This window comes from Delphinapterus leucas, chromosome 1 (genome assembly GCF_059928025.1).
Source record: "Delphinapterus leucas isolate spDelLeu-1000000601 "Yukka" chromosome 1, BTC_Dleu_Yukka2, whole genome shotgun sequence".
Lineage (NCBI taxonomy): Eukaryota > Metazoa > Chordata > Mammalia > Artiodactyla > Monodontidae > Delphinapterus > Delphinapterus leucas.
Genome location: NC_143129.1, coordinates 90,383,706 through 90,409,915, shown reverse-complemented (window position 1 = coordinate 90,409,915; position 26,210 = coordinate 90,383,706). Strand labels below are relative to the sequence as shown.

Here is a 26,210-nt window from a genome sequence, read left to right as displayed (position 1 = left end):
CTTTGGAGTGGCTAAATACATTGCATCTGAACGCCAGTAGAGTGTTAGAGACAACTTCATTCTTCATACAAATCTCCGCCCCAGAAATAAATAGGGGTCGGTAGGGAATACTTCCCAAGAATGGAGTGTCCAGGGCCCTAACTTAAGATCATCTGGATCTGGCCCTTTGAAAGATGCAGAAACTTCTGACACAGGCTAATTAAACTTTGCTTCCTAGCACGCTCCACCAAACATCTAAAGTACCAGAATGCAAATAAGAATAACCACAAGATGATGCTGTTTTCCCCTCCTTTCAGAAAGCTGCACTGTTAGAAGAATCGTTTTTTTTTTTCTTTTTATAACATCTTTATTGGAGTATAATTGCTTTACAATGGTGTGTTAGTTTTTGCTGTATAACAAAGTGAATCAGCTATACATATACATATATCCCCATATCTCCTCCCTATCCCACCCCTCTAGGTGGTCGCATCTCCCTGTGCTATGCGGCTGCTTTCCACTAGCTGGCTGTTTAACATTTGGTAGTGTGTATATGTCCATGCCACTCTCTCACTTCATCCCATCTTACCCTTCCCCCTCCCCATGTCCTCAAGTCCAAGGAGTAGGTTTTTTTTTTCTTTAGAGGAGGACTTTGGCTCAGATTTCTCTTAAGTGAGTGATTAAAGTAAAATTTCTCCTGATAAAGAATTAGAGATTTGTCTAGATTCATCACTGCGGGGCTCTGAATAAATGCTATGCTCATTTGACTTCTTTTGACGCATGTGTTTCAGGACAAGTCTATCTTACAGTGGCCATTAATTTTTTGGGCTCCTGTAGTCATAGTTGGGATATGGAAATGAGAAACATTTAGAAACACCCTTTTGGGCCATAACCAAGAGACGTTATCTGTTCTCTCCCATTAGTAGGGAAGTCAGAGTACATTTATTTTGATTTAGACTGTAACATATATATTTTTCATTTTTTTTTCCTAAATGAATGTAAAATTAGTGTGAACTCACTGAACACTCCCCAGTTTGGGTAAGAGAATATGCCTAGAAACTTTCAGGCAAAGAAAAACTGTATATAGAAAGACTGCAGTCAGTCTCACTTCCAGATAATCAAGAATTAATTTACTAATTTCTCAATGACCTGTTCTGGGTTTTTTGGGTTTTGTTTTTTAGTTTTAATCTCAGATACATTCTCTTTCTTAGGCTAAATCAGAGAGAGATTGGGATAGCCCCATAAGTAATTGGATAGTCCGTGGGGAAAGCTGCATTTTAATCATGAAAACCCCTGTAAATTCAATCTACTTGGCTTGCTTTGCGGGAAATTTTCCACTGGAGGTGAACTTGGTTTCCCTATTAATTCTGAGATGACACCAGGTGCTTAGCACAAGATGGCGCCAGTGAGCTGTAGAAGAAGGTACTACAGATTTGACTACTGTGGCCTTTCTTCCCACCCCTTCCCCTCAAACCTCATCTCCCCTGCTTCCAGCTTCCACTAAAGGCAGAAAACAATCCATGCTGTTATTGCTGGGAAAGGAAAGGATTAACGAAGGATGGTTCTTAAGTCAGCATTGGAAGCATTCTAAAGCAGGAATAGAGTTTGCTAAGTTTCCTCCGGGGCCTCTGCCTCCCCCTGCTAGCTCCTTTTCCTGGGTGACTGCCCAGAAGGCCTTTGCCCTAGGGTTTCCAATCTCCTTCTCCTCTCCTGGGGAGCCCACGGCCTAGGCGGGAGGCGGTTAAGCCTTCTGGCTGCTCTGCAATAGGGCCATCTGTGTTTGATCAATCCAAGCGGAAAGGAGGGGGTGGGGCCCGTAGAGAGACTGTGAAAGCATTCCAGAGTAGTGAGAGAGCCCTGAGATCCTGCAAGAGAGAAGGCACCGCCCCCAGCCCGGCCTCCAAAGCTAACCCGCCGGCTTGAGTGGAAGAGGCCGTGTGCACACGACTACACACTTGGTCTACCCTGGCCCTACTCTCCCGCAGCCATGGGGCCCCGCACCCCGCTCCTTATCTTGTTCCTTTTGTCTTGGTCGGGACCCCTTCGAGGACAGCAGCACCACCTTGTGGAGTACATGGAACGCCGACTAGCTGCCTTAGAGGTAGGTGTCTCCTTTCTCTTCTGGCCCAGCCTGGAAGGATTCCACATCTCCTGTTGATTCAACCAGTTTGTCAGGGATGTGGGGATGACAAATTAGGGCTCTTGTAAGAACCTACAGAAAACTCCATCTTTTAATAAGAGGATCCTCAAAATTGCAAGTCCTCCTCTTTCCGCACATACAGAAAGCAATTCCAAAGCAAATAGACCTTTGTGTTTCACCCCTGGGATTAGATGGGATAAGGGAAGAGAGTGGAAATTGAGAGCTAGAATTATGGGAATGCATCTCAGGATGAGCTGATGATTCTTTTAAAAGCTGGAAGTTCTCAGAGAATCTGCAACTTTCTGCCTTTTTAACAGCTTGGAGTCTGTAGCATCCTAATTCCCAAGAGGAGGATCATATAATGGAGCAGAGGTCCCTTCTCACCCTCATGCACTTAGACTGCCCTAGAGGCTCAGAGAAGTCAGTGGCACTGCTCACAGCACGGCCGGAGGATGCAAAGTCGGGATTGGGGCCTAGATGGATCTTAGCTGAGCTCTTTGCACATTTTAGCATCTTGAACATTTGGTTTTCTCTCTGTGGAGGTTGAAGGGGATGCTGATGTCTGGCTGAGTTTTGCTTTTTCCCATTCCTGACTCCCTGGTTGGGCCTCTCCCTGCCTGAGAGTTGTAACCCTTAGGCCCTCCTTCCTGCTGCCCCATCCCTTTAGGAACGGCTGGCCCAGTGCCAGGACCAGAGTAGTCGGCATGCTGCTGAGCTGCGGGATTTCAAGAACAAGATGCTGCCGCTGTTGGAGGTGGCCGAGAAGGAGCGGGAGGCACTCAGAACTGAGGCTGACACCATCTCGGGGAGAGTGGACCGTCTGGAGCGGGAGGTGGACTATCTGGAGACCCAGAACCCAGCCCTACCCTGTGTAGAGGTTGATGAGAAGGTGACTGGAGGCCCTGGGGCCAAAGGCAAGGGCAGAAGAAACGAGAAGTATGATATGGTGACAGGTAAGCAATCTGAAACAGACCCCTGTATTCTTCCTTGGCTCTTCCCCTTTTTTCTCCTTATCCCAGTCCATTTGCCTCTGTCTTCTAGAATCTGTTTTAGGGAAATCTCTGTACTATCAGGTTCATTAAGGAGAGTTTCTGGGGACCCAGGCCTCTGTGGTGCTCTTTGCCCCAATCCTCCATGAGAGTGGAGGCGTCCACTGGGCAAAGGCCCAACTGTTCTCCAAATAGCCCACCCTGGGGGGTTCCTGCAGTGAGCATCTAACTCTTGCCTGTTTTTCCTTGTCCTGTGCTTTTCTCCTTTCCCACCAGACTGTGGCTACACAATCTCTCAGGTGAGATCAATGAAGATCCTGAAGCGGTTTGGTGGCCCAGCTGGTCTGTGGACCAAGGATCCACTGGGGCCAGCAGAGAAGATCTACGTGTTAGATGGGACCCAGAATGACACAGCCTTTGTCTTCCCAAGGCTGCGTGACTTCACCCTTGCCATGGCTGCCCGGAAAGCTTCCCGAGTCCGGGTGCCCTTCCCCTGGGTAGGCACGGGCCAGCTGGTATATGGTGGCTTTCTTTACTATGCCCGGAGGCCCCCTGGAGGACCTGGAGGGGGCGGTGAGTTGGAGAACACTTTACAGCTCATCAAATTCCACCTGGCAAACCGAACAGTGGTGGACAGTTCAGTATTCCCAGCAGAGGGTTTGATCCCCCCGTACGGGCTGACGGCAGACACGTACATAGACCTGGCGGCTGATGAGGAGGGCCTTTGGGCTGTCTATGCCACCCGGGAGGACGACAGGCACTTGTGTCTGGCCAAGTTAGACCCGCAGACACTGGACACAGAGCAGCAGTGGGACACACCATGTCCCAGAGAGAATGCTGAGGCTGCCTTTGTCATCTGTGGGACCCTATACGTTGTTTATAATACCCGCCCTGCCAGTCGGGCCCGCATCCAGTGCTCCTTTGATGCCAGTGGCACCCTGACCCCTGAAAGGGCAGCACTCCCTTATTTCCCCCGCCGATATGGTGCCCACGCCAGCCTCCGCTATAACCCCCGAGAGCGCCAGCTTTACGCCTGGGATGATGGCTACCAGATTGTCTATAAGCTGGAGATGAGGAAGAAAGAGGAAGAAGTTTGAGGGAGCTAGTCTTGTGTTTTGAATCTCTTTCACCTCCATACATTTATATCCCGACTAAATTTCCTGCTCGTCATTCCGGGCAAGTTGTGATTCACATCTCATATTTTCAGCCAATGGAAGCCAAATTCTCATTGCCCCTTCATTTCACATGGGACTCCAGATCTCGAGGAATCCTTTTAGAGCTAAAAGAGAGAAAGCCCTAAATGTTCACTCCTCTCTTGCCCCATGTCAGCAGATTTCAGGCCGGTGAAAGATGAGCCAGTTCCAGAGCTCTGACCCTTATACATATGGAGGAGAGACCCCAGTGAACAGGCAACAGAATATTTCTTGCCTCAGTGCGAGTCAGGGGAGAGAGATGTTAGACTCTGCCCTCTCTCCCTTCAGTGCCCTAGAGGATGGAACTCGTTCTGTACTGCAGCGTTTTGCATTAAAAGGAAAATCCACTGCTCCTTGCCCGTGTTTGTTTGGGGTAGCCCTCAGATCAGATTTCTCCCCGATCGTCCATCTTCTCCTCTGCCACATCCCCGCTCCTTAAACCGCATTAGGGACTTGGCTGGGCTCCCTTGCCTAGCGAGAGGGGCTTCTCCAGTTTCAGACGTCACTGGGAGGTGCCTGGGGAGGCGGCAAAATCCCAGCACTTCCAGAGGCTGGGGCAAAAGCCCCCGGTGCCCACCGTCCTCCGCAGCAGCCCTCCCAGAACCACCAGCGGCACCACACCTCCGGGAGGTTTTGATGCAGACAATGGGGTTTAGTCGAATGTGGAAACCAGAGCCCTGAATGCGTGTGGGTTCTGTAAGAACTTTAAGCCTCACCTCTGAAGTGGGCTCTGCCCCCAGGACCGAACCCCACTCCCATCTCCAGCATCAAGCTCATCACCAGGGCCAGGTTGCACAATCGCGCTTGGTCTGAACTGCTCTGATTTTCCTGCTGCCACGGCGTCTGCGGTTTGGGCGAGGAGGAGGGGCAGTGACCACGTCCCAGATGTTAGTCTTACCAGTTTCCCAACACATCCCTCCCGCCACTCTCCTCGCCCCCACTTACCTACCCCAGTCCTGGAACCTGGCTGAAGTCTGTCCAGAAGTCCCGGAAACTTAACCCTTTACTGCCTAGCACTCTGGCCTCTGGGCTGCAATTGCGGAAGGCCATCTGGGGAAGGGAGAAGGGAGAAAGGACAGGAGGAGACCCTGGTTTCGGACTCCAGTCTCTAGGCATCTGCTGAGCTCTGTACCAGGCCCCGCTCCAGCCTCATCCTCATGTCCAACTCTCCGGAGCAAGGCCATCTGATGGACAAGATCCACTGCTTAGACTGTGAAGTTGACCTCAAGCAGCCCTGGGAGTCCTCCTGGTTATTTACCCCTTGCGGGGGGAGGAGAAAGGGACCCGGTCTTCTCCCCCCACCCCTCCCCCACCCCCGGGGTAGGGTGGATCAGTCAGGACCCTGTGATCCTCCTTTTGTCTTCTTCCCTCCCCAGGCAGAGCTGCTCCTGACGTAGGTTGGCGAGGCAGGGGAAATGAAAGGCAGTGAAGCACCTCACAAAGACGCTATTGTGGGGAGCCTGGGCGGGCGGAGGCTCGCTCCCATTCAGTTCTCTCTAATACGGGGCTGGCAGCAGTAATCACCGCCTGTCAGCCCACAGAGGGGTCTGCCCACGGAACATCTGGCTCTAGCAGCGCGCGGTTCGCTGAGGAGGGCGTGGAGGAGGGAGGGAGCTCTCGGTGGGGGCCGGGCCCCGAGGAGGAGTGTGTGGGCACGTGCACACATGGGGGGAGCTCGTCTCCTTAGTGTGACACCGCTGTGTGAGAGGGTGAGGCCCCGCCTGTAGAGGCATCTTGATCCAGCACCAGTTGCCAGAAACAGCTTTTTGACGACCCTGGGGAGGGAATAGCTCGGAGACTCTGTGTGTAGATGACATCAGTGTGAGGAGTGAGTACCAACACCGGGTCCTTCCACCTCACAACGTGTGTGCCTGTCTTTGTGGCATCTTTTTTTCCCTGGTTCCTCAATGAGGGAAGACGCACCTTTTTTTTTTTTCTTGCTTAAAGTTTCTTTGGAAAAGTTCACTCAGACTTTTCTGAAAGGGCAGAAATCTCTGGGGCCTTGTCACTTACTACTTTTTCCTTTTTGTTTTTCTTTTTTGGCTTGTGTACAATAGCTAGTGCTATTTTGGAAGCGTTTTAGACGGTGAGTGGAACTGTGTGGGCAGATCCAGTGAACTGTCCAAATTCATTAAGCTTAATTATCTGCTGCTCAAGGACAGAGCCTCCGTGGCTGAATCCTATCATCAAAAAGCAGCCTCACTGCTCCTTCTCAGACCCTCCATAACATGTCACTTGACAGAAACGGGTTATGCCCTCTGGTTTGAGTTGACAGTGGGAAGACAGTGGGGAGCAGAGGCCCTGTGGGGTAAAAAGGCGCTAAGAGTCCAAAGAGAAGTTCCACGTGTGTCCCCAACACCCGGCCCTAAGACAGTAAAAGCCGGGGATGGGGTTGTGGGAATAACGTTAAGAAGCAGGAAGGGCCGCTGCTGTGGGGACAGCTGTCTGCCAGATCTCTGGTCCAGGCACTGCCTCTCTATCACAAGGCAGGGTTGAGAGGGCTTCCTTTACCCCTATTCTGCCCTCAGAACTCCCCACCCTAACTTCCCAGCTCTCCTCTTTGTTCTCAATAGCCTTTCCTCCCTGGTGCTGGTCTTTGTGTCTGCCCATGAGAGAAACGAACGTGTTCACCTTGTCATTTTCATCAGGGAACCTGAGCCAGTGTTGTCAGAGCCCCAGATGGTGGCGAAGGGAGAGGGCAGAGATATATAAGGAATGAAGTTGTTGATTCAGCTGACAGTGCTTCCTCTGGAATCGGGCTCTGAGCTAAACAGGAAGCAGAGGCCTTTCCCTCTTCCTCCTCCTCCAGTCTCAGATTTTCTGGATTCCTTCTCATCCCTCTCCTTGTACAGGCGCCCTTCCCCGAGACGCCTGGAAGCATCCCCTTCTACTGCTCCACATTTCTCTACCTGCTTTACGTCAAAACATGCCCATTTTGAGAGCTCTTGAGACTGTTCTGGTATTTCTCCCAGCCTGCAGGATTGGTCTCTTGAGCCTCTCTGTGGCTGCCTCGGCAATGCGGTCTCTGCTCCAGGAGGGCTGTTTTCGACCTTCAGCCAGAGGGCAGGGGCCGTCCTTCTGCCCTTCGCCCCGCTCTGCAGCTGCAGCCTCTCCTGATCCTCTGCCCCAGCAGCCTGGATGAGTCTTCCTTTGCTACCCCCGGCCACCAAGGCTGGTAAGCTTTCCTCTGCCTGCTTTTTAACTTTTGCTCTCACAATGCAGAGCTTAAAAGATTAAATCTTTATTTATGGATTTAATAACTCCACAGAAGAATTATAAATGTGGCAGACAGTGTATTACTTTAGAGGGCAGAATGAGAAGGTAAAAACGAAGACCTCTCAGCACCCTGTCTCCAGAACATGGGTCTGACAATATCTGGAGTTGGACACATCTCCAGAACACTCCAGCCTGACCTCTGGGGTCATGACCTCCAGCCTCCCCAGCTCCACCTTCTCTGAGAACGGACACCCTTCCTTCCCATCCATAGCCACGTGGCCCAATGGGAACAAATCAGATTCTCTATCCTGGGGATTTAGAATTGCAGATCAGAGATGTTAGGTCTGAGAGAGTGTCTGGAAGCATCTTTTGCCCTGCTACGGAGAGACAGTGAGAGCCAGGCTGCAGAGGGAAAAGGATAAGGAGACACCAGACAGAAGCAGAGACAGGAGAGGAGTGAGGGGTGACTGATCAGGGCCAGTGTGCATGTCTGATCTCAAACCAGCTCTCCTGTGGTCCCAGTACATTGCTAGCCCTTGGGTTCTACAAAATGCCTGAATCCTTAAACTAAATACTCCCTTTTCTTGTTTGTTCGTGTTTATTTTTTTTGCTCAAGTTAATATGAGTAGGTTTCTGTTTCCTACAACCCAAATCCGACTCCTCGTCTACACCTTACCTTCCCACCAAAAAAATCACCCCATCCGCTGGGCGGCCGGGCACGTGGCCTTCAGCCTTTAGAGTGTTCCTCCCTGCCCATGACCTAGAGGACTCACTAGAGTGTTGAAGAATCTGTGCAGGCCTGTCCTGAATCATTGTACCACGGCTCGCCACACCACTCATCCTCCACGACGCCCCACAGACCGCAGCTCACTTACCCTCTCCTGTTCTGGCGTCTCATGGTGTGGCGTTTCTTTCTCCATTGTAGCTTGTAGCACAGTGTTATCTGAGGCAACCTGACATAACTTTAGGGTCTGGCAAGCTTGGAGTCAGAGCTCCTGGGGTGAGAGTCTGCCTCTGCTACTTACTGCTCTGATACCTTGAGCAAGTTACTTAATACCTTATCTATAAGGTAATAATATCTGCCAAACAGGATTGTTGCTGTGAGGATCAGAGATGGTATATGCCAACTCTTTGGCAGTGCAGACAATCAGAATGTAGTTCTCAAGCCCCACTTCCTTTGGGATGCTTTTCTGGCTGTTCTCAATCCCACCTGGCAGGGTCAGGGGCCTTTCCTCTGGGCCCTGACTTACCCTGTGTGCATCCCAGTTGGAGCCGGTACCACAGTGTGTTGTGTCTTGCTCATCTTTGTGTCCCCAGAGCCTAACCCAGAGCCTGGCTCAGAGACGGGACTCAATGAATACTTGTATCGTGCTCCCCCAGGAGACTGTGAACCCTTGGAACTCTGGGCAGATTTGTCTCCTAACTCAGGGCCTAACTCAGACCAGCAAGCAGTAAATGTTCTTGGTGACATTTTTCAATTCAGCTGGACAAAGACAAGCTACAGATAAAAACAGAAAGCAGGGCTACCCTGGTGGCGCAGTGGTTGAGAGTCTGCCTGCCAATGCAGGGGACACGGGTTCGAGCCCTGGTCTGGGAGGATCCCACATGCCGCGGAGCAACTGGGCCCGTGAGCCACAACTACTGAGCCTGCACGTCTGGAGTCTGTGCTCCGCAACAAGAGAGGCCGCAACAGTGAGAGCTCCGCGCACTGCAATGAAGAGTGGCCCCCGCTTGCCACAACTAGAGAAAGCCCTCGCACAGAAACGAAGACCCAACACAGCCAAAACAATTAATTAATTAATTAAAAAAATAATAAAAACAGAAAGCAGTCTCTCTTCAACTGCAGAACGTGTTGGCCTTCCCGCAGTGGCGATTTCTAGCTCCTACATCTAAGGGGAACGTCTCAAAGTAGGCCGGCACAGCTAAGCCCTGTGGCCACGGGGGAGGAAGGCAATAAAACGACGGAAGGAAGGCAGTGGGAAGACCTTTGTTGTTCAGCATCTGGTTCACAGCAGGGGTTGTGGAGTAGTTAAGTCTGTTCCCACCCTGGCCCTGCCACTTGCTACCAAGTTACTTCTCTGTGAGCCTCGGTTTCTTCATCTATGTACGATGTAGAGAATACCAATTCCACAGATTGCTGTGAGAATTAAGCGAGGTAATCCCTGTAAAGCAGTAAACCGGTGTCTGGCACATAGTAGGTGCTCAGTAAGTATTGTTATCAATATCATCTTGATTGCAGGAGTCTTTTCAGATTAAGAAATGCTCATGCTTTTTATCTCCTTGGATCCTTTCAACAATTCTGTGAGACAGGCAATTCTCAGGAACCCGAGGATTATAAGAGATTTAATGATTCGTCTAAGGTTGCAGAGCTAATAAAGGTAGTGGGGCCAGAACCTAGTCTTGGAGGCTGTGTGGAGGAGTGGGGAGAACTGGAGCTCGGAACACAAGCTGAGTTCAAATCGTTGCTCAGCCGCTCGCTGGCCAGGTAATCCTGGGCAAACCAATTCTCTGAGAGTCTGAGCGTCAAAGACTTGTTGTGAGGGATGGGTGGACTAGTGTGTGTAAAATATCTAGCAGAGCATCCAGAACAATAACGTTGCTCACTACATGCTCATTCCCAGGACTGTGACTTGCTGTCTCATATTGGACAGTATGCTGCTGATTATCTCTGTTTGGTGATCAACCCTCTGTCTTGATCCAGTGGCTCTCTGGCAGCCTTCTCTCTCCACTTGTACATTGTCTACAAGAAGGCAGGACCCCTGTTTCCCACCGTAATCTGTACATTATCAGTAACAGCGGGGTTGACATGTGTCCTGTGCCAGGGGTGAGGGAAGAAAGCAGGCTGTGTGGGAACATCCCCACCGCTTCTCTGTGCCTGTACCAACTCCACCAGCAGTGTTTGGTGTTTGGTTTTCTTTTCTTTTCTTTTTAAATATAGTGCTCCCAAGCTGCCTTTTTCCTTCTACCACGTTTTCTCTCTCAGAGATATTCTAGTTGTTCAGCATGTGTCCCTAGTAGCCATTACTATTGACTTTTTGGATTTATCTTGCTGTTGATCTTGCTGTTGACTTTGCCAGATCCTTCGATGCCGTTTTGGTTGCACTTGGTCTTACAGATATTTATTGGTGTCCAGTTGCACATGAGTTTTGTTTTGTGGCTGCTGAATATTGTGTTCCAGCCCTGTAAATCCAGGCAGCTGTCAAATGCATGAGCTGTTCTCCATCTAGTCTGCTTGCCCTTTTGGAGGAAGGAAGACAGTGTGGAGAGAGCACAGGGGTGGGAGGAAGAAGACCTTTCTATTTCAGTGTGACCGGTTCATGTGGCTGAGTGTCCTGGCTTTGCTCCTCATTAACTGTGTGACCTTGAGTCAGATGCTAACCTCTCTGAGTCTCAGTGCTCACTTGCAAAATAGGATTAGGTTACCTGGATTACCATCTCGTAGGACTGTGGAAGTTCAAGTCGTAATGCATAAAGCTTTTAGGACCTCCGGGAAGGAATCTTAGGAATCACTGAGTTTAGCTCCCTCATTTTACAGTTGAAGAAATTGAAGTCCAGAGAGCCTTTTGAGGGCAGGGACCATGCCTTATTCATCTTTCTATCCTGGGGATACAGACAGAGTTAGGCGCATACTGGGTGTCCAACAAATATTTTGTAAATGAGCTGAGCAGTCAGCTCGCAGTGACATGTCTATGATTTAACCTCTCGATGACTCGGGTTATCAACATCAATTACTGTACTGTACCTCTGTGCCCTGATGCCTTCAGAACCAATTATGCTGTGTAGGATGTGGCTGTGATGCTTTTCTTCTTTGTGTGTCTCGTCTCTCCTCCCGCACTGTCACCTGTCAGTTTACCTTGTAGCCTTTGGATCCATTCTGAGAAATCTCCCTCACTGTTTCTAATTGACTGTCCACTCAGGCTGGGACAGAACAAGAGTTAAAGGGCTTTGAAAGACGTAAAGTTGGCACACAGGCCAGGTACCTTTACTGGCATCACGAAGAGTGTGGCCGAGTATTCCGCAGACTAGAAGCACAGCCTATTTTAATCTGGAAGAGACCTTAATGTCATCTGGTCTAGGACCCTCAAGTCAGGCAAGTGTTTTCTAACTCACCGTACACTTCCAGAGCCTTCTAGCATGGTGTGATCAGTTTACTCAGTGACTTGTGAAGCAGGTGCATGTTTTATGCTGGCAGTGACTGAGGATTCAATGGTTTCTACCCCCTGGAATCTCTACCCAATGACCTGGATTCTTGAGCATTTTTCCCTCCCAGCAGAGGGGAGGTAAACACACAGATGTGGATTTCTCCTCTCATGCCTGATTATGACCTAGAAATTCCCTTCTCTTCCTCTCTCTGTCCTTTCCAGCCCTCCTTAGTCCTGATGGAGGTGAAATACGTTTTACTGTTGTAAACTGTTTAGATATCTAGGGGAATCTTTAAAGAGGTAAACTAGAAACACTAGCTTAATAATTAAGTAAGTAAGGGGAGACATAGGGGAAATGTTTCTTTTATCAGTGGATTTTTTTTTTTTTTTTTGCCCGCACCTCGTGGCTTGCAGAATCTTAGTTCCCGATCAGCGATTGAACTTGGGCCCACAGCAGTGAAAGCGCAGAGTCCTAACCCCTGGACCGCCAGGAAAGTCCCTATCACTGGATTTTAAGTTGAGGTAGGAGTAATCTCGTTTAAACAGACTTCAGTATTCATCTGAAAGCCTGTAAATTGCAGACAAATTATCAGCCACAAAGTGGGATTTTATGTTCTGTGAGTTTTTAATGAGGGCAAGGGAGGCAGCTCCACACTTACTGATTCATGGTCTGGGAAAGATCAGCCTGGCTTACCCTCTCCCTGAGGACAGGGCAGTGGCAGGGCACAGAGCAGACATCTGAGGTTCAAGTTGTAGTTCAACTCTTTTCTGCCTGTGTGATCTCAGTTTCCTCATCTGTAAGAGAACAACAATATTTATATCTTCCTCACAGGGGCAGTGTGATGACTGAAATGAGATAATGCATGTGAAAGTGTTTTGTAAATCATAAAGCCACACAAGTACTCACTGCTCAGATTACTCAGTTAAGAGTCAATGTAGAGTGTCTTGTGTATGTGCTGGGTTTCGGGCAGCCAAGGAATGGGACAGGCTGAGGACCCCATCCAGCAAGAAGGAGCAAAGGGTTGCTGCACAAATGAAAAGTCATCATTAGGAAAGTTGATTATTACAAACAAAAGGAACTTGTAGGTGTATCAGACTCAAAAAGGGGGATATGACGCCTATGGAACCCGGACCCTGTTATGGGATTGAATTGCTGTGAGTGGTCATCAGCAGGCAGAAAATGCAAAGTCAGAGACGGTGTTCAGACGGTAAAGTCAGAACACCATGACTGTGCAGAATGAGACCCAATGCCTAGTTATAGAGCAGGAAGCAAATCTGGGGGTGAGACGCACATCCGCGTCTGGGAAGGTCACTGAGGGATGTTGAAGTCTGAATGGAGCCCGTGTGAGAGGCAGCATTGGTGGGGACCCTTCAATGTCAAAGCCAACTTGGACAGACAATTGATTAATGAAAAATGTAATGGATATTGGCGAAGTATTTACTATGTGCTAAGTGCTTCCTCACAACAGTGAATAAGACAGTCATGGACACGTCTTCACAGCTCCTGGACTGGTGGTTAAAAAGATGAATCAATAGGAGCCACACTGCCGTGCGGTAGGGCTTGTTCTATAGGAGGACCTTCTACCCAAGCCTTTCCTGCAGTGGGGGATGGTCAACTTCTGGAGGGTCCTCAGCCTGGCTGGAGGGACACCCGTCAGGACCGCTCTGCACACCATTGCCACCGCTGTCATCATCGCTCAGCTGGGCCACTGCAGGAGGCTCCCAACTGACCTCCTTGCCCCAGGGTCTCTCCCGGCTCCAGCACCCATGTCATTATGTCTCGCTCTATGTCATTGTTTGTTAATGGACCCATCTCCCCAGACTAGACTGTGAAACTCTCCCTCTCTGGGGAGATTCAGAGAACGGAGAACGGAGACAGTGACTTCCTCTTTATAGCTTTGGTACCTACTTCTCGGGTTCAGTGGATGTTTGAGGAGAACAGGGAGAGGAAAAGGCAGGAAGGCACAAAGGGAGGAAGGAGGGTCCAGGGCTGTCCTCTCCTTCCAAGCTCGTTCTCCGTGAGCTTGAGAGGTGAGTGCCCCGGACACTGGGAGTTTGCACAGGTGTAAGCTCTCCCTGAAGCAGCAGCTTCCCTCATGGGACGGCCAGCAGCCAGAACCCAGGCCAGTTCTCCTTTTTTTTGCACACAGTTTTCTTTGCAAGTCTCTTGGGAACAGGACCTTGTTGCCAGCTTTGCGTGCCCTGGAGCAAGTCTCACTGGATTCTCCCTCGAATTCACCTTTGCCTTGGGCTGCAGCCTCTGCAGGGCACTCACCTCCGGGCCCTGCCACCTACAGAAATAATAAACGGCAGCACTGTTTACGGAGCCTTTGGCACTCACCCTACACGGCACAAATGCAGTGGTTTCAGCCTTCAAAACAATGATTCCAATGCATTTAATGAGAGCCAGGCTTTGTGCTGGGGGCTGAGAAGACATGGTAATGACTTCTGTGCCTCAGAAACTGGCTACTTAGTTGGGGTGGGGCAGTGGGAGGCGGCCAAGGGTAGGGTGATAAGACAGGCATACGTTTCTCTCTGCTACCCACTGCCTGAGGAGTTTAGGATAAGTGCCTTAAGAGAGGGGTGCCTCATGAGAATTCCAAGGAGGAAGCGGTCAGACTCCAAGGAGGGGGCTTTGAAGAGGCGCCATCAAGCGGTAGCATTTGAGGTGGCCTCAGAGGAAGGGCTGGACGGAGAGGGTGCTCCAGGAGGGGGACTGGCAGGACCCCAGGTGTGGAGATGGTCAGGTACAAGTGCATTCAGGAAAGAGCTACTAGGTTAGTTTCATGAGAATATAAATTGCCTCTAAGGGTGCACAGGGAAATAAAAGTTAAAAGACCCCGATCAAGCCATATTGCTGAGGGAGCTCTTTTGACTCGAGGTAAACTTGTTGAAGCTGTGCAAGTAACTGGTAGCATTTGTTGAGCTAACAGTACAACAACCCTGCAGATTAGGACTGATGTCTCCATTTTACAGATGAGGAAACTGAGGCTGAAATACACAATTTGTCCAAGGTCACACACCTAGAAAGCGGTAGAGCCAGAACTTGTACCAAAGTCTGTCTGGCTCTTGTACCAAAGGTCATGCCCTTGACCTTTGTCACTGAGGTGATGGCATGAAAGTGGATGAGCCTGACGAGGGAGACAGCACAGATGGAAAATGTCTGAAGTTCAAGGCGGCATCACCGCATACTCAGGGGCTGGGAGAATGAAGAGAAGCCAGTGTAGGAGAGAGACTGAGTAGAACTAGGAAAAGTCCTCATCTCTAAATCCGAGAGAGGAGGATGGACCAAGAAGGAGGGGGCAGGCAGGACCCTCAAACATGCAGGGGGGTCGGGAAGACGAGGGAAAGAGCTGGAGTGAGGCTGGGAGGCTTTCGCCATGGAGCACAAGTCAGCGAGGGGAGGGGAGGTCATGAAACAAGGCTGCTCACTGAAGAATCTGCGTGCTCAACAGGCAGCCGGGGTGGGCAGGAGGCAGGAGGGAGAAAGAGAAGCAGGGTGAAGGGAAGGCTTTTCTTTTTTCAGTGTATTTTTAATTATGAAATATTTTGAATGTACAGAAAATAATATAATTGGCAACCATGAACCACCACTCAGACTTAAAACGTTAACATTTTTGATGCTTGCTGTAGATCTTTCTTTCTTTCTTTAAAAAAAAAAAAGACATATAAGCTTACAGATTTGGCCAACCCTTCCCTTTCCCATCCTCACTGGCCCCTTTCCCTCCTCACGGGTAATTACCATCCTTCAGTTAGTATCATCCCCTTGTGTTTAAACCAACATGTTTATTGCACATATCTGTACCAATGCAGCTTGTAGAATTCTTTTGTATGTTTTAAAATTCACCTAAAAGGTATCTCCTATAAATACATGTATGCAATCTTTTTAAACCCCAGCATTATTTTGGAGACTGCCCAGGATGATCATAGAGCTCTGGTTCCTTCATTTTAACTACCGCTGTATTCATAAGTCATGACCCTCCCCTCCTGAGGGTTGTTTCCACTTCTCACTCTTACACACAGCGTGGGGCATTCTTGCTCAGGCCTCCCTGTGCCCACGCGGGAGGGTCCTCGGCAGACCCCGGAAGTGGGGCAAGCTGTGCATCACGGTACGTCTGTCTTCAGTTTCACCGGGCGCTAGGACTCCTCAAAGCGAGGAGTGTGTGTGGTGTGGCTGCCCCATTCCTGATTCTCCTCAGTGTTTGTTTCCAGAAGGGGAAAGATAGGCATCTGGGCAGAGGCTGATGGTGTGATGGAGAGAGAGAACCAGCCTGTTTAGGATGAGGACAGACGTGTGGGGAGGAGAAGGGACAGGGCTTCTCGGAGAGGAGCAAGGAGACGAGATACCAAGTGACATGGAGAGCGTTGGCTTTAGAAAGGATCCCCGTCTTGTTGGGAAGGTGAGGGTGATGGGCTGGGAAGTAGCTCCGAGTTTGAGAAGGAAGAAGAGGGGAATAGCCAGCGCTAAAGGGAATTTGGCATGAAGGCAGCAGAGATGGCGGAGATATATGGCTGGGAAGTGAGGGCCAGCTGAAACTACCGGGGTCCACAGCGAGTCGCCTCACGGCCAGCATCCCCTATCCTCCTCCTCCTGGACGATGTTTGTCCACTGCTAACAGCTAACAGCTCCTCACTTTCTTGATCCCTTACTATGCTTTAATTAATTAATAGGAAGACAGGCATCTTCCTATTTCACAACCATCTTTAATTGCATGATAGGCTTAAAGCAAAAAGACTTCGGGGTTTTGGTTGATATAAGGTTTATGGTAGTAGGTGCTGTGTGTGTGGAATGGCTGCCCCCAAAGATGATACTCCTTAGGCCGAGTGAATAGAAGCACAGCGTTAGCAGGAGAGGAGGGGAAACAGTCTGGCCGCTCTGCTGTGGTCAGGTCTGAGAAGCAATGTTCTTTTCTGTCCCAGGTGAAGAGGACAGTTAGAGTTGCTTCTATGTGTTAGGCACCTACTGTGTGCTAGCCTCCTGTGAGATGCTTTGCATGCATTCTTTTTTAATCCCAACCACAATCCTGAAAAGTTGATGTTATTATCTCCATTTTACAAGCAAAAAAATTGAGCCTCCTGTCACAGGCCAAGATCACTGGGAACTGGTGTAGTTAACACCCACTGAAAAGAAGACCTATGGGAAGTAAGAACACTCTCTTCAAATATCAGAAAGGTCATCATAATAGTTGTTTTATCTGGCCCAAAAATGTAGAACAAGGCTCTCAACAGAGGTGAGGTAAGTTACACAAAGAGAGGGAGTTCCACTTAACAAAGGGAAGAACAGTCAGCCCTGTGCCAGAATGTTTTGCGTTACCTGTGGTGGTAGTGAGCTCCCTGTTTCTGGAGGTGTTCAAGCAAAGTCTGGATGAATGTTGGGTGGGGTTTTATGGAGGATGCAAGTGTTAGAGGAGTGGAATAGATGCTCCTCATAATATTTTCCAACATTCAGATTTTGTTCCAGTTTTCAGCAAGATAAAAAGAAGAAAAGTTATGAGGGAAGAGGTTCAAAGCCCTTGCAATGGCTGGCCATGGGTCAAAGCTCCACGTGCCATATTTTAGAAAATGAGAGGGGTTCTTCTGGCCACTGGGGCGAGGGGTAGAACTGGAGCCCTGCCCCACCCACCTCTGACCTGGTGAAGTCTCCTGGAGAAGTTAGAGGAAGAAGTTAGTGTGTGCTTTTCTGCCTGAGCAGCTCCCCATCCATTTTGCACAAGCTCTGTCTCAGGCAGGTGTCTGGCTATGGTTTGAATCGGATTTGTTTGCATTTCTGCAGCAGGCGGCTGCTGCAACTGACTGCAGAGGGAGAAATTTGCTTTGCACGTAATTTAATCCAATGAGCTTGCCTGCCGCCCCGCCCCAGAAGGGGAATCAACACGCTTTCTTCCAACCTTGCCTTCGCTTGGTCATTAGCAGGGATGCGGCTCTGTGCACCTTGTTAGATTCATGGGATCACAACTCAGGGGTGATTTACTGTAACTCCTGATATTAAAAATCGCTGAGTGAGACATGCGGAATGAATAATGCTCTGTAGTGAATTTGTTAATGAATTTCCTCTCTGCTCTCAAAATAAAGGGATTGGGGAAAAAAAAGGTGGGGGGGACTGGGACCAGAAAAAGACCATGAAACTGTGCAAATAGGGGTTCTTGATGATTCTGGAGAGAAAACAATCAGAAATTGCTGTTTTAAAAAATTCTACTTTCTGTTCTCAGTAGGGACTGTCATTAATTTCAGGGTAGAAGACGGCTTGGCATCTTTCTGGTATGCTTTTTTTTTATGAATTTATTTATTTATGTTTTATTTTTGACTGCGTTGTGTCTTCGTTGCTGTGCGGGTCTTTCTCTAGTTGAAGCGAGCGGGGGCTGCTCTTCGTTGCGGTGCACAGCCTTCTCGTTGCGGTGGCTTCTCATTGTGTTGGCTTCTCTTGTTGCGGAGCACAGGCACTAGGTGCGCTGGCTTCAGTAGTTGTGCATGTGGGCTCAGTAGTTGTGGCACACAGGCTCAGTAGTTGTGGCTCACGGACTTTAGAGCGCAGGCTCAGTAGCTGTGGTGCATGCGCTTAGTTGCTCTGTGGCATGTGGGATCTTCCCAGACCAGGGCTTGAACCTGTGTCCCCTGCATTGGCAGGCGGATTCTTAACCACTGTGCCACCAGGGAAGTCCCTCTGGTACGCTTAAAATGGAATAAATAAGCAGTTACCTGCAAAAAAAAAGAAGAGATTATGATCCAGGGTTCAAGTCATCTTCGCTGGCTTCTGATTTGCATGTATGTGACGAAGTATGCCACTGTTCCAGAGGTTGATTGATGAGAAGCTGGACTCATGAAGAATGAAATCTGTTTAGCAACAGGTGAGGAAGCAGTGGGACCTCCTGGCAACTCATCCTGGCTTGCTGCCCACCTGCAAGCCCTCACCGGCTGGGCCATTGTGTCCTGCTCCAGGCTAATGACCGGGGCCAGTTTCCTGGGCGTGTGACCCCTGAAGTCACACAGGACCCCATGTTTGGTTTAAATGCTCTGCTATTGCTGTATTGAAATTCTTAATTTTGAAAAAGGAGCCCCCTCGCTTTCATTTTGTACGGGGCCTTACAAATTATGTAGACAGACCAACCGACCGGTAATTCTTTCATCGATCCATCACCTGCCCTGTGTCTTCTGCCCTTTCCAACTCTGGCTTTTCTCAGAGGACAAAACGATAAGATGTTTGCTCTACAAATATGTGTATTAGGTAAAACTATGTGTCTGTGTTTTAGAAAGATGGACAATTTATTGCTTTTTACACCTGATTAAAATATAATACATGTTAATTGTGGAGAAATTGAGAAGTACAAAGAAGAAAAAAAAAATTATCCATATACCTACCACACGACAATGTAGCTTTCCAGTCCTCTTTTGTACATATTTTTGTTTTCCTCTATCTTTATATCATTGACAATATGTGGAAATAATGTTCTGGAAAATGCTTTTTAAAAATTCCCAACATAGCAGGGGTTTTCCCCATATTTTTTCCCCCAGATTTTATGGTACTCTAGTGTACAAGGATACTGTCATTTACTCAGTCCCTTACTGTTGGGTTATTTCATGTTTATTATAAATAACACTCCAAAGAGAACACACAGATATAAACAAAACAAAACAGATCATTTTCTTGGGACAGTTCCTAGAAATCAGACTTAGATCTCTGGCACACATCACAAATAGGCCTCCGGAAAACGGTTCCAATTTCCAGTGGGGAAGGGAGGAGGGAGGGGGTTAAAGGAGGGGTAGAAGAAAATAGAAGACAAGGGAGCTCTGCTTGGGCCTTTGGGCTCTGGGCCAACAGCGGAGTTTCTCTTTCAGGTTCAGATCGTGGTCTACACTACAGTGATTTGGAACAGAGCTAGTTTTCCACTAATCCAGAACATTTCCAGCGTTCTGATCCTGGTATTTCCTGCCTCTGCCAGTGCTGTCACCGGCGATCTGACAGCTGGCGGAAGGAGGGCTCCCAGGAGCTGTGTCACATTCGGTTGCTGTAGGACAAGGGCACTGTCTGCCCCTGCAGAGTTGCTACTGGGGACGTTTTAGGGAGCTAGGTTTGGCTTCACATCTGTACTCCTTCCAAAGTCTCCTGAGCGGAGGAAAAAAGCATTCCAAACTTGATAGCCTCTTCTGATTGAGAAATAGGAGCCTGGAGAGGCCGCTGCCCTCTGCAGATTCATTCCGAATGTAAAATGATCTCTGTTTGCATTTGCAGAATGAGTCTGCCAGTCGCTGTCTTGATCATTTAGACTTTTATTTAGGTTTGGGGGAGGGGAATGGTGCGTGGTTGGTCTGTTTACTACAGAGGCCGAGGCCTGTCTGACTGTGTGGGAGAAGCTGCCATATGTTGCTGGTGGAGAGGGAGCTCTCGAAATCTCTTTGAAATGCAAGTTGCGAATCTCTGGATGTTTCCACGCTGGGTCTGTGACCAGGGTAAGTCCCAGAAACTGGCTTCTGCTAGGGGAGAGGGGAGATGAGGAGTGTGTTCTGGGCGGCGTGGGGTTGAGAAGTGCCTGTAGAGACCAGCAGTGCATCAGACCCCAAAGGCTCCTCAGCCCCTGCCCAGTCTGGGGCCAGGAAGGAGTGGGGACAGGGGTCTGGCTTTCTATTTAGTTGCCGTGGTTCTTCTTGGCTTGGATGACCCTCTCTTGACTAGGTCATTTTTCCCCTCTGCTGCAGATAAAAGATTTCTGAGTTAAATCATTTTCCCTGGACTTCTTTCTGCCTCTGTCCACAGTTCATCTCCACTCAGTCTTCTGCAACGTGCTACTGGCTCCAGGGCTCTGGTGGGAGGTCACTCACTCCCACTGGCCAGCCCCACATCCGGCTAGAGTCGCCAAGGACAAACCACTGGCCTTCTGGCTCCTCCTCCCTAGTCTCCCCACTCCCCCCACGGGAAGAACAAAGGGCTCCCAGCTCTGCAGACCAACACGATGAACGCCTTCTGGAGGGAAACTGCTCCGCAGGCCTCTGCCTTTGGTTCTGCCCCAAGGCCACTTAGTAAACAAAGGCTCCTCCATTAGAGTCTATGGACACAGTCTGAGCTTCTGCAAGTTCTCCAACAATTGCTTGAATTTTGACTTTTCAATCGTATGGTAAGCTTTACAAAAGTTCTGACACCATTTATAAAGATACAACTTATTTTTAAGTCGATGTCTTTGCACATGTGTTCTAAGGGATCTTAGGAAACTTTTTCTCCTTTAAAAGGGCCATAATTCAAAAAGAGTCATGTACCAAAATGTTCATTGCAGCTCTATTTACAATAGCCCAGAGATGGAAACAACCTAAGTGCCCATCATCGGATGAATGGATAAAGAAGATGTGGCACATATATACAATGGAATATTACTCAGCCATAAAAAGAAACAAAATTGAGCTATTTGTAATGAGGTGGATAGACCTAGAGTCTGTCATACAGAGTGAAGTAAGTCAGAAAGAGAAAGACAAATACCATACGCTAACACATATATATGGAATTTAAAGGAAAAAAAATGTCATGAAGAACCTAGGGGTAAGACAGGAATAAAGACACAGACCTACTACAGAACAGACTTGAGGATATGGGGAGGGGGAAGGGTGAGCTGTGACAAAGCCAGAGAGAGGCATGGACATATATACACTACCAAACGTAAGGTAGATAGCTAGTGGGAAGCAGCCACATAGCACAGGGAGGTCAGCTTGGTGCTTTGTGACCACCTAGAGGGGTGGGATAGGGAGGGTGGGAGGGAGGGAGAGGGAAGAGATATGGGAACATATGTATATGTATAACTGATTCACTTTGTTGTAAAGCGGAAACTAACACATCATTGTAAAGCAATTATACCCTAATAAAGATGTTTTAAAAAAAAAAGGACAGAACTTCACACAAATTTGAGAAGTTCTGCACAGGGTCTCTAATGATCACGGCTGCCTTTGTTGAGCCCTTGATCAGTGGCAAGCCCTGTGCTCATTTAACTCCTTCAATAGCGCTACAAAACAGGCATCCCCATCCTCATCACCGTTTCCCAAAAAAGGAGAAAAAAGCTTAGAGGTAAAATGGCTGGACAAGGCCACACAGGCCTGGAAGCCAAGAATCAAATGCCAGTCGGATCCCAAAGCCTGTGCTCTTAATTCTATTAGAATCTCCCTGTGAGAGGCATCATTCTAGGTAGTGTGGGGATGAGGGTGGAAAGTTTAATTAATTAAACAAAAATTAATGCCAATGTTCCTGAACAGTTAGTTTATATCCCCGGAGGGGCTATAACAGCTGTACACACATAACTAATGAAGGTTGGATTGTGATAACAGCTAAAAGTCAAATGCAAGAAACTGCTGAAGAGCAGAGGAAAGATTAATTCTAGCTTAATGGGTTGGGATTGAAGAGGGTAGGAAAGAGATCACTCATTTTAAAACTAAAATTTAATTGAGCCGCTACTACATGCAAGGAATTGTACCAAGAACTAGAGATACTGGGTTGAAAAAGACACTGTCTAGTCTTCAGAGCATCTCTAGGGCAGACAGATGAATGAACAATGAGAAAGCAATGGAGCAGCGTTATTGTAGAGATACACACAAGAGGGGAACCTCCTGGCCCCTCCGCACCCCGAGGCTGGTTAGGGAAGCACTTGGTGGGTAGAGAGGGAAGGGAAAGGGGTTGAACACTTCAAGCAGAGGGAGCAGCTGGAAAAAATACAGGGTGAGAGGCTGGGTCCACACAGGGAATTCGAATAGGTTTCACATTGTTGAGGGCAGAGCATGCTCCTTGGGCAGCGGTGAGTCACAAAGTTTTAAATTTCCTCAATGAGGAAACTGACATTTTCTGGCAACAAGGGGGACCTGTTGAAGGTGTTAAGAATGGGAGTGATGAGAGACCTTCAAGATGGCAGAGGAGTAAGACGTGGATGTCGGATCCCAGGGAGAGGACTGAGGTTGGCTGCATGAACACAGCCTGAAGGGGGCTAGTGCACCACAGGTAGCCGGGAGGGAGTCCGGGAAAAAGTCTCGACCTGCCTAAGAGGCAAGAGACCATTGTTTCGGGGTGCATGAGGAGAGGGGATTCCTTGCCTGTCTGCCACAGAAAGCAGAGCACCGCCTAAATGAGCTCCAGAGATGCGCGTGAGCTGCGGCTATCAGCTCGGACCCCAGAGACGGGCATGAAACGCTAAGGCTGCTGCTGCCGCCACCAAGAAGCCTGTGTGCGAGCACAGGTCACTATCCACAACCCGCCTCCCAGGAGCCTGTGCAGCCCACCACTGCCAGGGTCCCGTGATCCAGGGACAACTTCCCCGGGAGAACGCACGGCGCCACTCAGGCTGTTGCAACAGCACACCGGCCTCTGCCGCCACAGGCTCACCCTGCATTCCAATTATAACTACCGTATCCTTCCCCCCTCCCCCGCCACCCCCCCTGCCTGAGTGAGCCAGAGCCTCCTAATCAGCGGCTCCTTTAACCCCGTCCTGTCTGGGCGGGAACAGATGCCTGAGGGTGACATACACGCAGAGGCGGGGCCAAATCCAAAGCTGAGCCCCAGGAGCTGTGTGAACAAAGAAGAGAAAGGGAAATCTCTCCCAGCAGCTTCAGAAGCAGCGGATTAAATCTCCACAATCACCTTGATGTACCCTGCATCTGTGGAATACCTGAATAGACAACGAATCATCCCAAACTGAGGTGGTGGACTTTGGGAGCAACTGTAGACTTGGGGTTTTTACCGCTTGTTATCATTGGTGGATTTGTTTATTGGTTTGGTTGCTCTCTCCGTTTATTATTATTTCATTTTATTTTAATAACTTAATTTATTTATTATTATTATTATTTTTCTTTCTTTTTTTCTCCCTTTTCTCCTGAGCTGTGTGGCTGACAGGGTCTTGGTGCTCCGGCCTGGTGTCAGGCCTGAGCCTCTGAGGTGGGAGAGCTGAGTTCAGGACATTGGACCACCAGAGACTTCCTGGCCCCATGTAATATCAATTGGCAAGAGCTCTCCCAGAGATCTCCATCTCAATGATAAGACCCAGCTCCACCCAATGGCCAGCAAGCTCCAGTGCTGAACGGCCCATGCCAAACAACTAGTAAGACAAGAACACAACCCCACCCATTAGCAGAGAGGCTGCCTAAAATCATAATAAGGTCACAGAAACCCCAAAACACACCACCAGATGCGGCCTTGCCCACCAGAAAGACAAGATCCAGTCCCACCCACCAGAACACAGGCACCAGTCCCATCCACCAGGAAGCCTACAAAAGCCACTGAACCAACCTCACCCACTGGGGGCAGACACCAAAAACAACGGGAACTATGAACCTGCAGCCTGTGAAAAGGAGACCCCAAACACAGTAAGTTAAACAAAATGACAAGACAGAGAAATACGCAACAGATGAAGGAGCAAGGTAAAAATCCACCAGACCAAACAAATGAAGAGGAAATAGGCAGTGTACCTGAAAAAGAATTCAGAATAATGATAGTAAAGATGATCCAAAATCTTGGACATATAATGGAGAAATTACAAGAAATGTTTAACAAGGGCCTAGAAGAACAAAAGAGCAAACAAACAATGATGTACAACACGATAAATGAAATTAAAAATTCACTTGAAGGAATCAATAGCAGAATAACTGAGGCATAAGAATGGATAAGTGACCTGGAAGATAAAAGAGTAGAAATAACTACCACAGAGCAGAATACAGAAAAAAAATGAAAAGAATTGAAGACAATCTCAGAGACCCCTAGGACAACATTAAACGCACGAACATTCGAATTATAGGGGTCCCGGAAGAGAAAGAGTGTCTGAGAAAACATATGAATAGATTATAGTTGAAAACTTCCCTAACATGGGAAAGGAAACAGTCAATCAGGTCCAGGAAGCACAGAGAGTCCCATACAGGATAAATCCAAGGAGAAACACGCCAAGACACATATTAATCAAACTGTGAAAAATTAAGCACAAAGAAAAAATGTTAAAAGCAGCAAGGGAGGGCTTCCCTGGTGGCACAGTGGTTGAGAGTCCACCTGCTGATGCAGGGGACACGGGTTCGTGCCCTGGTCTGGAAAGATCCCACATGTCGCTGAGTGGCTGGGCCCATGAGCCATGGCCGCTGAGCCTGCACGTCCAGAGCCTGTGCTCCGCAACGGGAGAGGCCGCAACAGTGAGAGGCCCACGTACTGCCAAAAAAAAAAAAAAAAAAAAGCAGCAAGGGAAAAGCAACAACTAACATACAAGGGAATCCCCAAAAGGTTAACAGCTGAACTTTCAGCAGAAACTCTGCAAGCGAGAAGAGAGTGGCAGGACATATTTAAAGTGATGAAAGGGAAAAACCTACAACCAAGATTACTATACCCAGCAAAGATCTCATTCACATTTGACGGAGAAATTAAAACCTTTACAGACAAGCGAAAGTTAAGAGAATTCAGCCCACCAAATCAGCTTTACAACAAATGCTAAAGGAACTTCTCTAGGCAGGAAACACAAGAGAAGGAAAAGACCTACAATAACAAACCCAAAACAATCAAGAAAATGGTAATAGGAACATACATATCGAAAATTACCTTAAATGTAAATGGATTAAATGCTCCAACCAAAAGACATAAACTGGCTGAATGGACACAAAAACAAGACCCGTATATATGCTGTCTATAAGAGACCCTCTTCAGACCTAGGGACACATACAGACTGAAAATGAGGGAATGGAAAAAGATATTCCATGCAAATGGAAACCAAAAGAAGGCTGGAGTAGCAATTCTCATATCAGACAAAATAGACTTTAAAATAAAGCCTATCACAAGGAACAAAGAAGGACACTACACAATGATCAAGGGATCAATCCAAGAAGATTAACAATTGTAAATATTTATGCACCCAACATAGGAGCACCTCAATACATAAGACAAATGCTAACAGCCATAAAAGGGGAAATCAACAGTAACACAATCATAGTAGGGGACTTTAACAAGTCACTTTCACCAATGGACAGATCATCCAAAATGAAAATATATAAGGAAACACAAGCTTTAAATGACACTTTAGACAAGATGGACATAATTGATATTTATAGGACATTCCATCCAAAAACAACAGAATACACTTTCTTCTCAAGTGCTCATGGAACATTCTCCAGGATAGGTCATATCTTGGGTCACAAATCAAGCCTTGGTAAATTTAAGAAAATTGAAAACTTACCAAGTAAATTTTCTGACCACAACGCTATGAGACTAGATATCACTTACAGGAAAAAAAAGTGTAAAAAATACAAACACATGGAGGCTAAATAATACATTACTAAATAGCCAAGAGGTCACTGAAGAAATCAAAGAGGAAATCAAAAAAATACCTAGAAACAAATGACAATGAAAACACGATGACCCAAAACCTATGGGATGCAGCAAAAACAGTTCTAAGAGGGAAGTTTATATTAATACAATCCTACCTCAAGAAACAAGAACAATCTCAAATAAACAACCTAGCTTAAACCTACAACAATTAGCGAAGGAAGGACAAAAAAACCCTGAAGTTAGCAGAAGGAAAGAAATCAAAAGATCAGATCAGAAATAAATGAAAAAGAAATGAAGTAA

At 48.0% G+C, this 26,210-nt stretch overlaps 1 protein-coding gene across 1 annotated transcript; it reads left to right on the top strand.

The window, feature by feature from the left end:
• Nucleotides 1-45: 45 nt before the first annotated feature.
• Nucleotides 46-21,384, top strand: OLFML3 (olfactomedin like 3). The gene is made up of 3 exons (XM_022584011.3): nt 46-2,077; nt 2,784-3,069; nt 3,382-21,384. Exons 1-3 carry the CDS (start codon nt 1,964-1,966, stop codon nt 4,200-4,202), a joined length of 1,221 nt encoding a protein of 406 aa, XP_022439719.1. The 5' UTR covers nt 46-1,963; the 3' UTR covers nt 4,203-21,384.
• Nucleotides 21,385-26,210: the final 4,826 nt, after the last annotated feature.

Coding starts and splice junctions, on each gene's coding strand:
- OLFML3 (XM_022584011.3), top strand. CDS start 1,964: ATGGGGCCCCGCACCCCGCTCCTTATCTTGTTCCTTTTGTCTTGGTCG. Junction 2,078..2,783: donor GCCGACTAGCTGCCTTAGAG/GTAGGTGTCTCC, acceptor CCATCCCTTTAG/GAACGGCTGGCCCAGTGCCA. Junction 3,070..3,381: donor GAAGTATGATATGGTGACAG/GTAAGCAATCTG, acceptor CTTTCCCACCAG/ACTGTGGCTACACAATCTCT.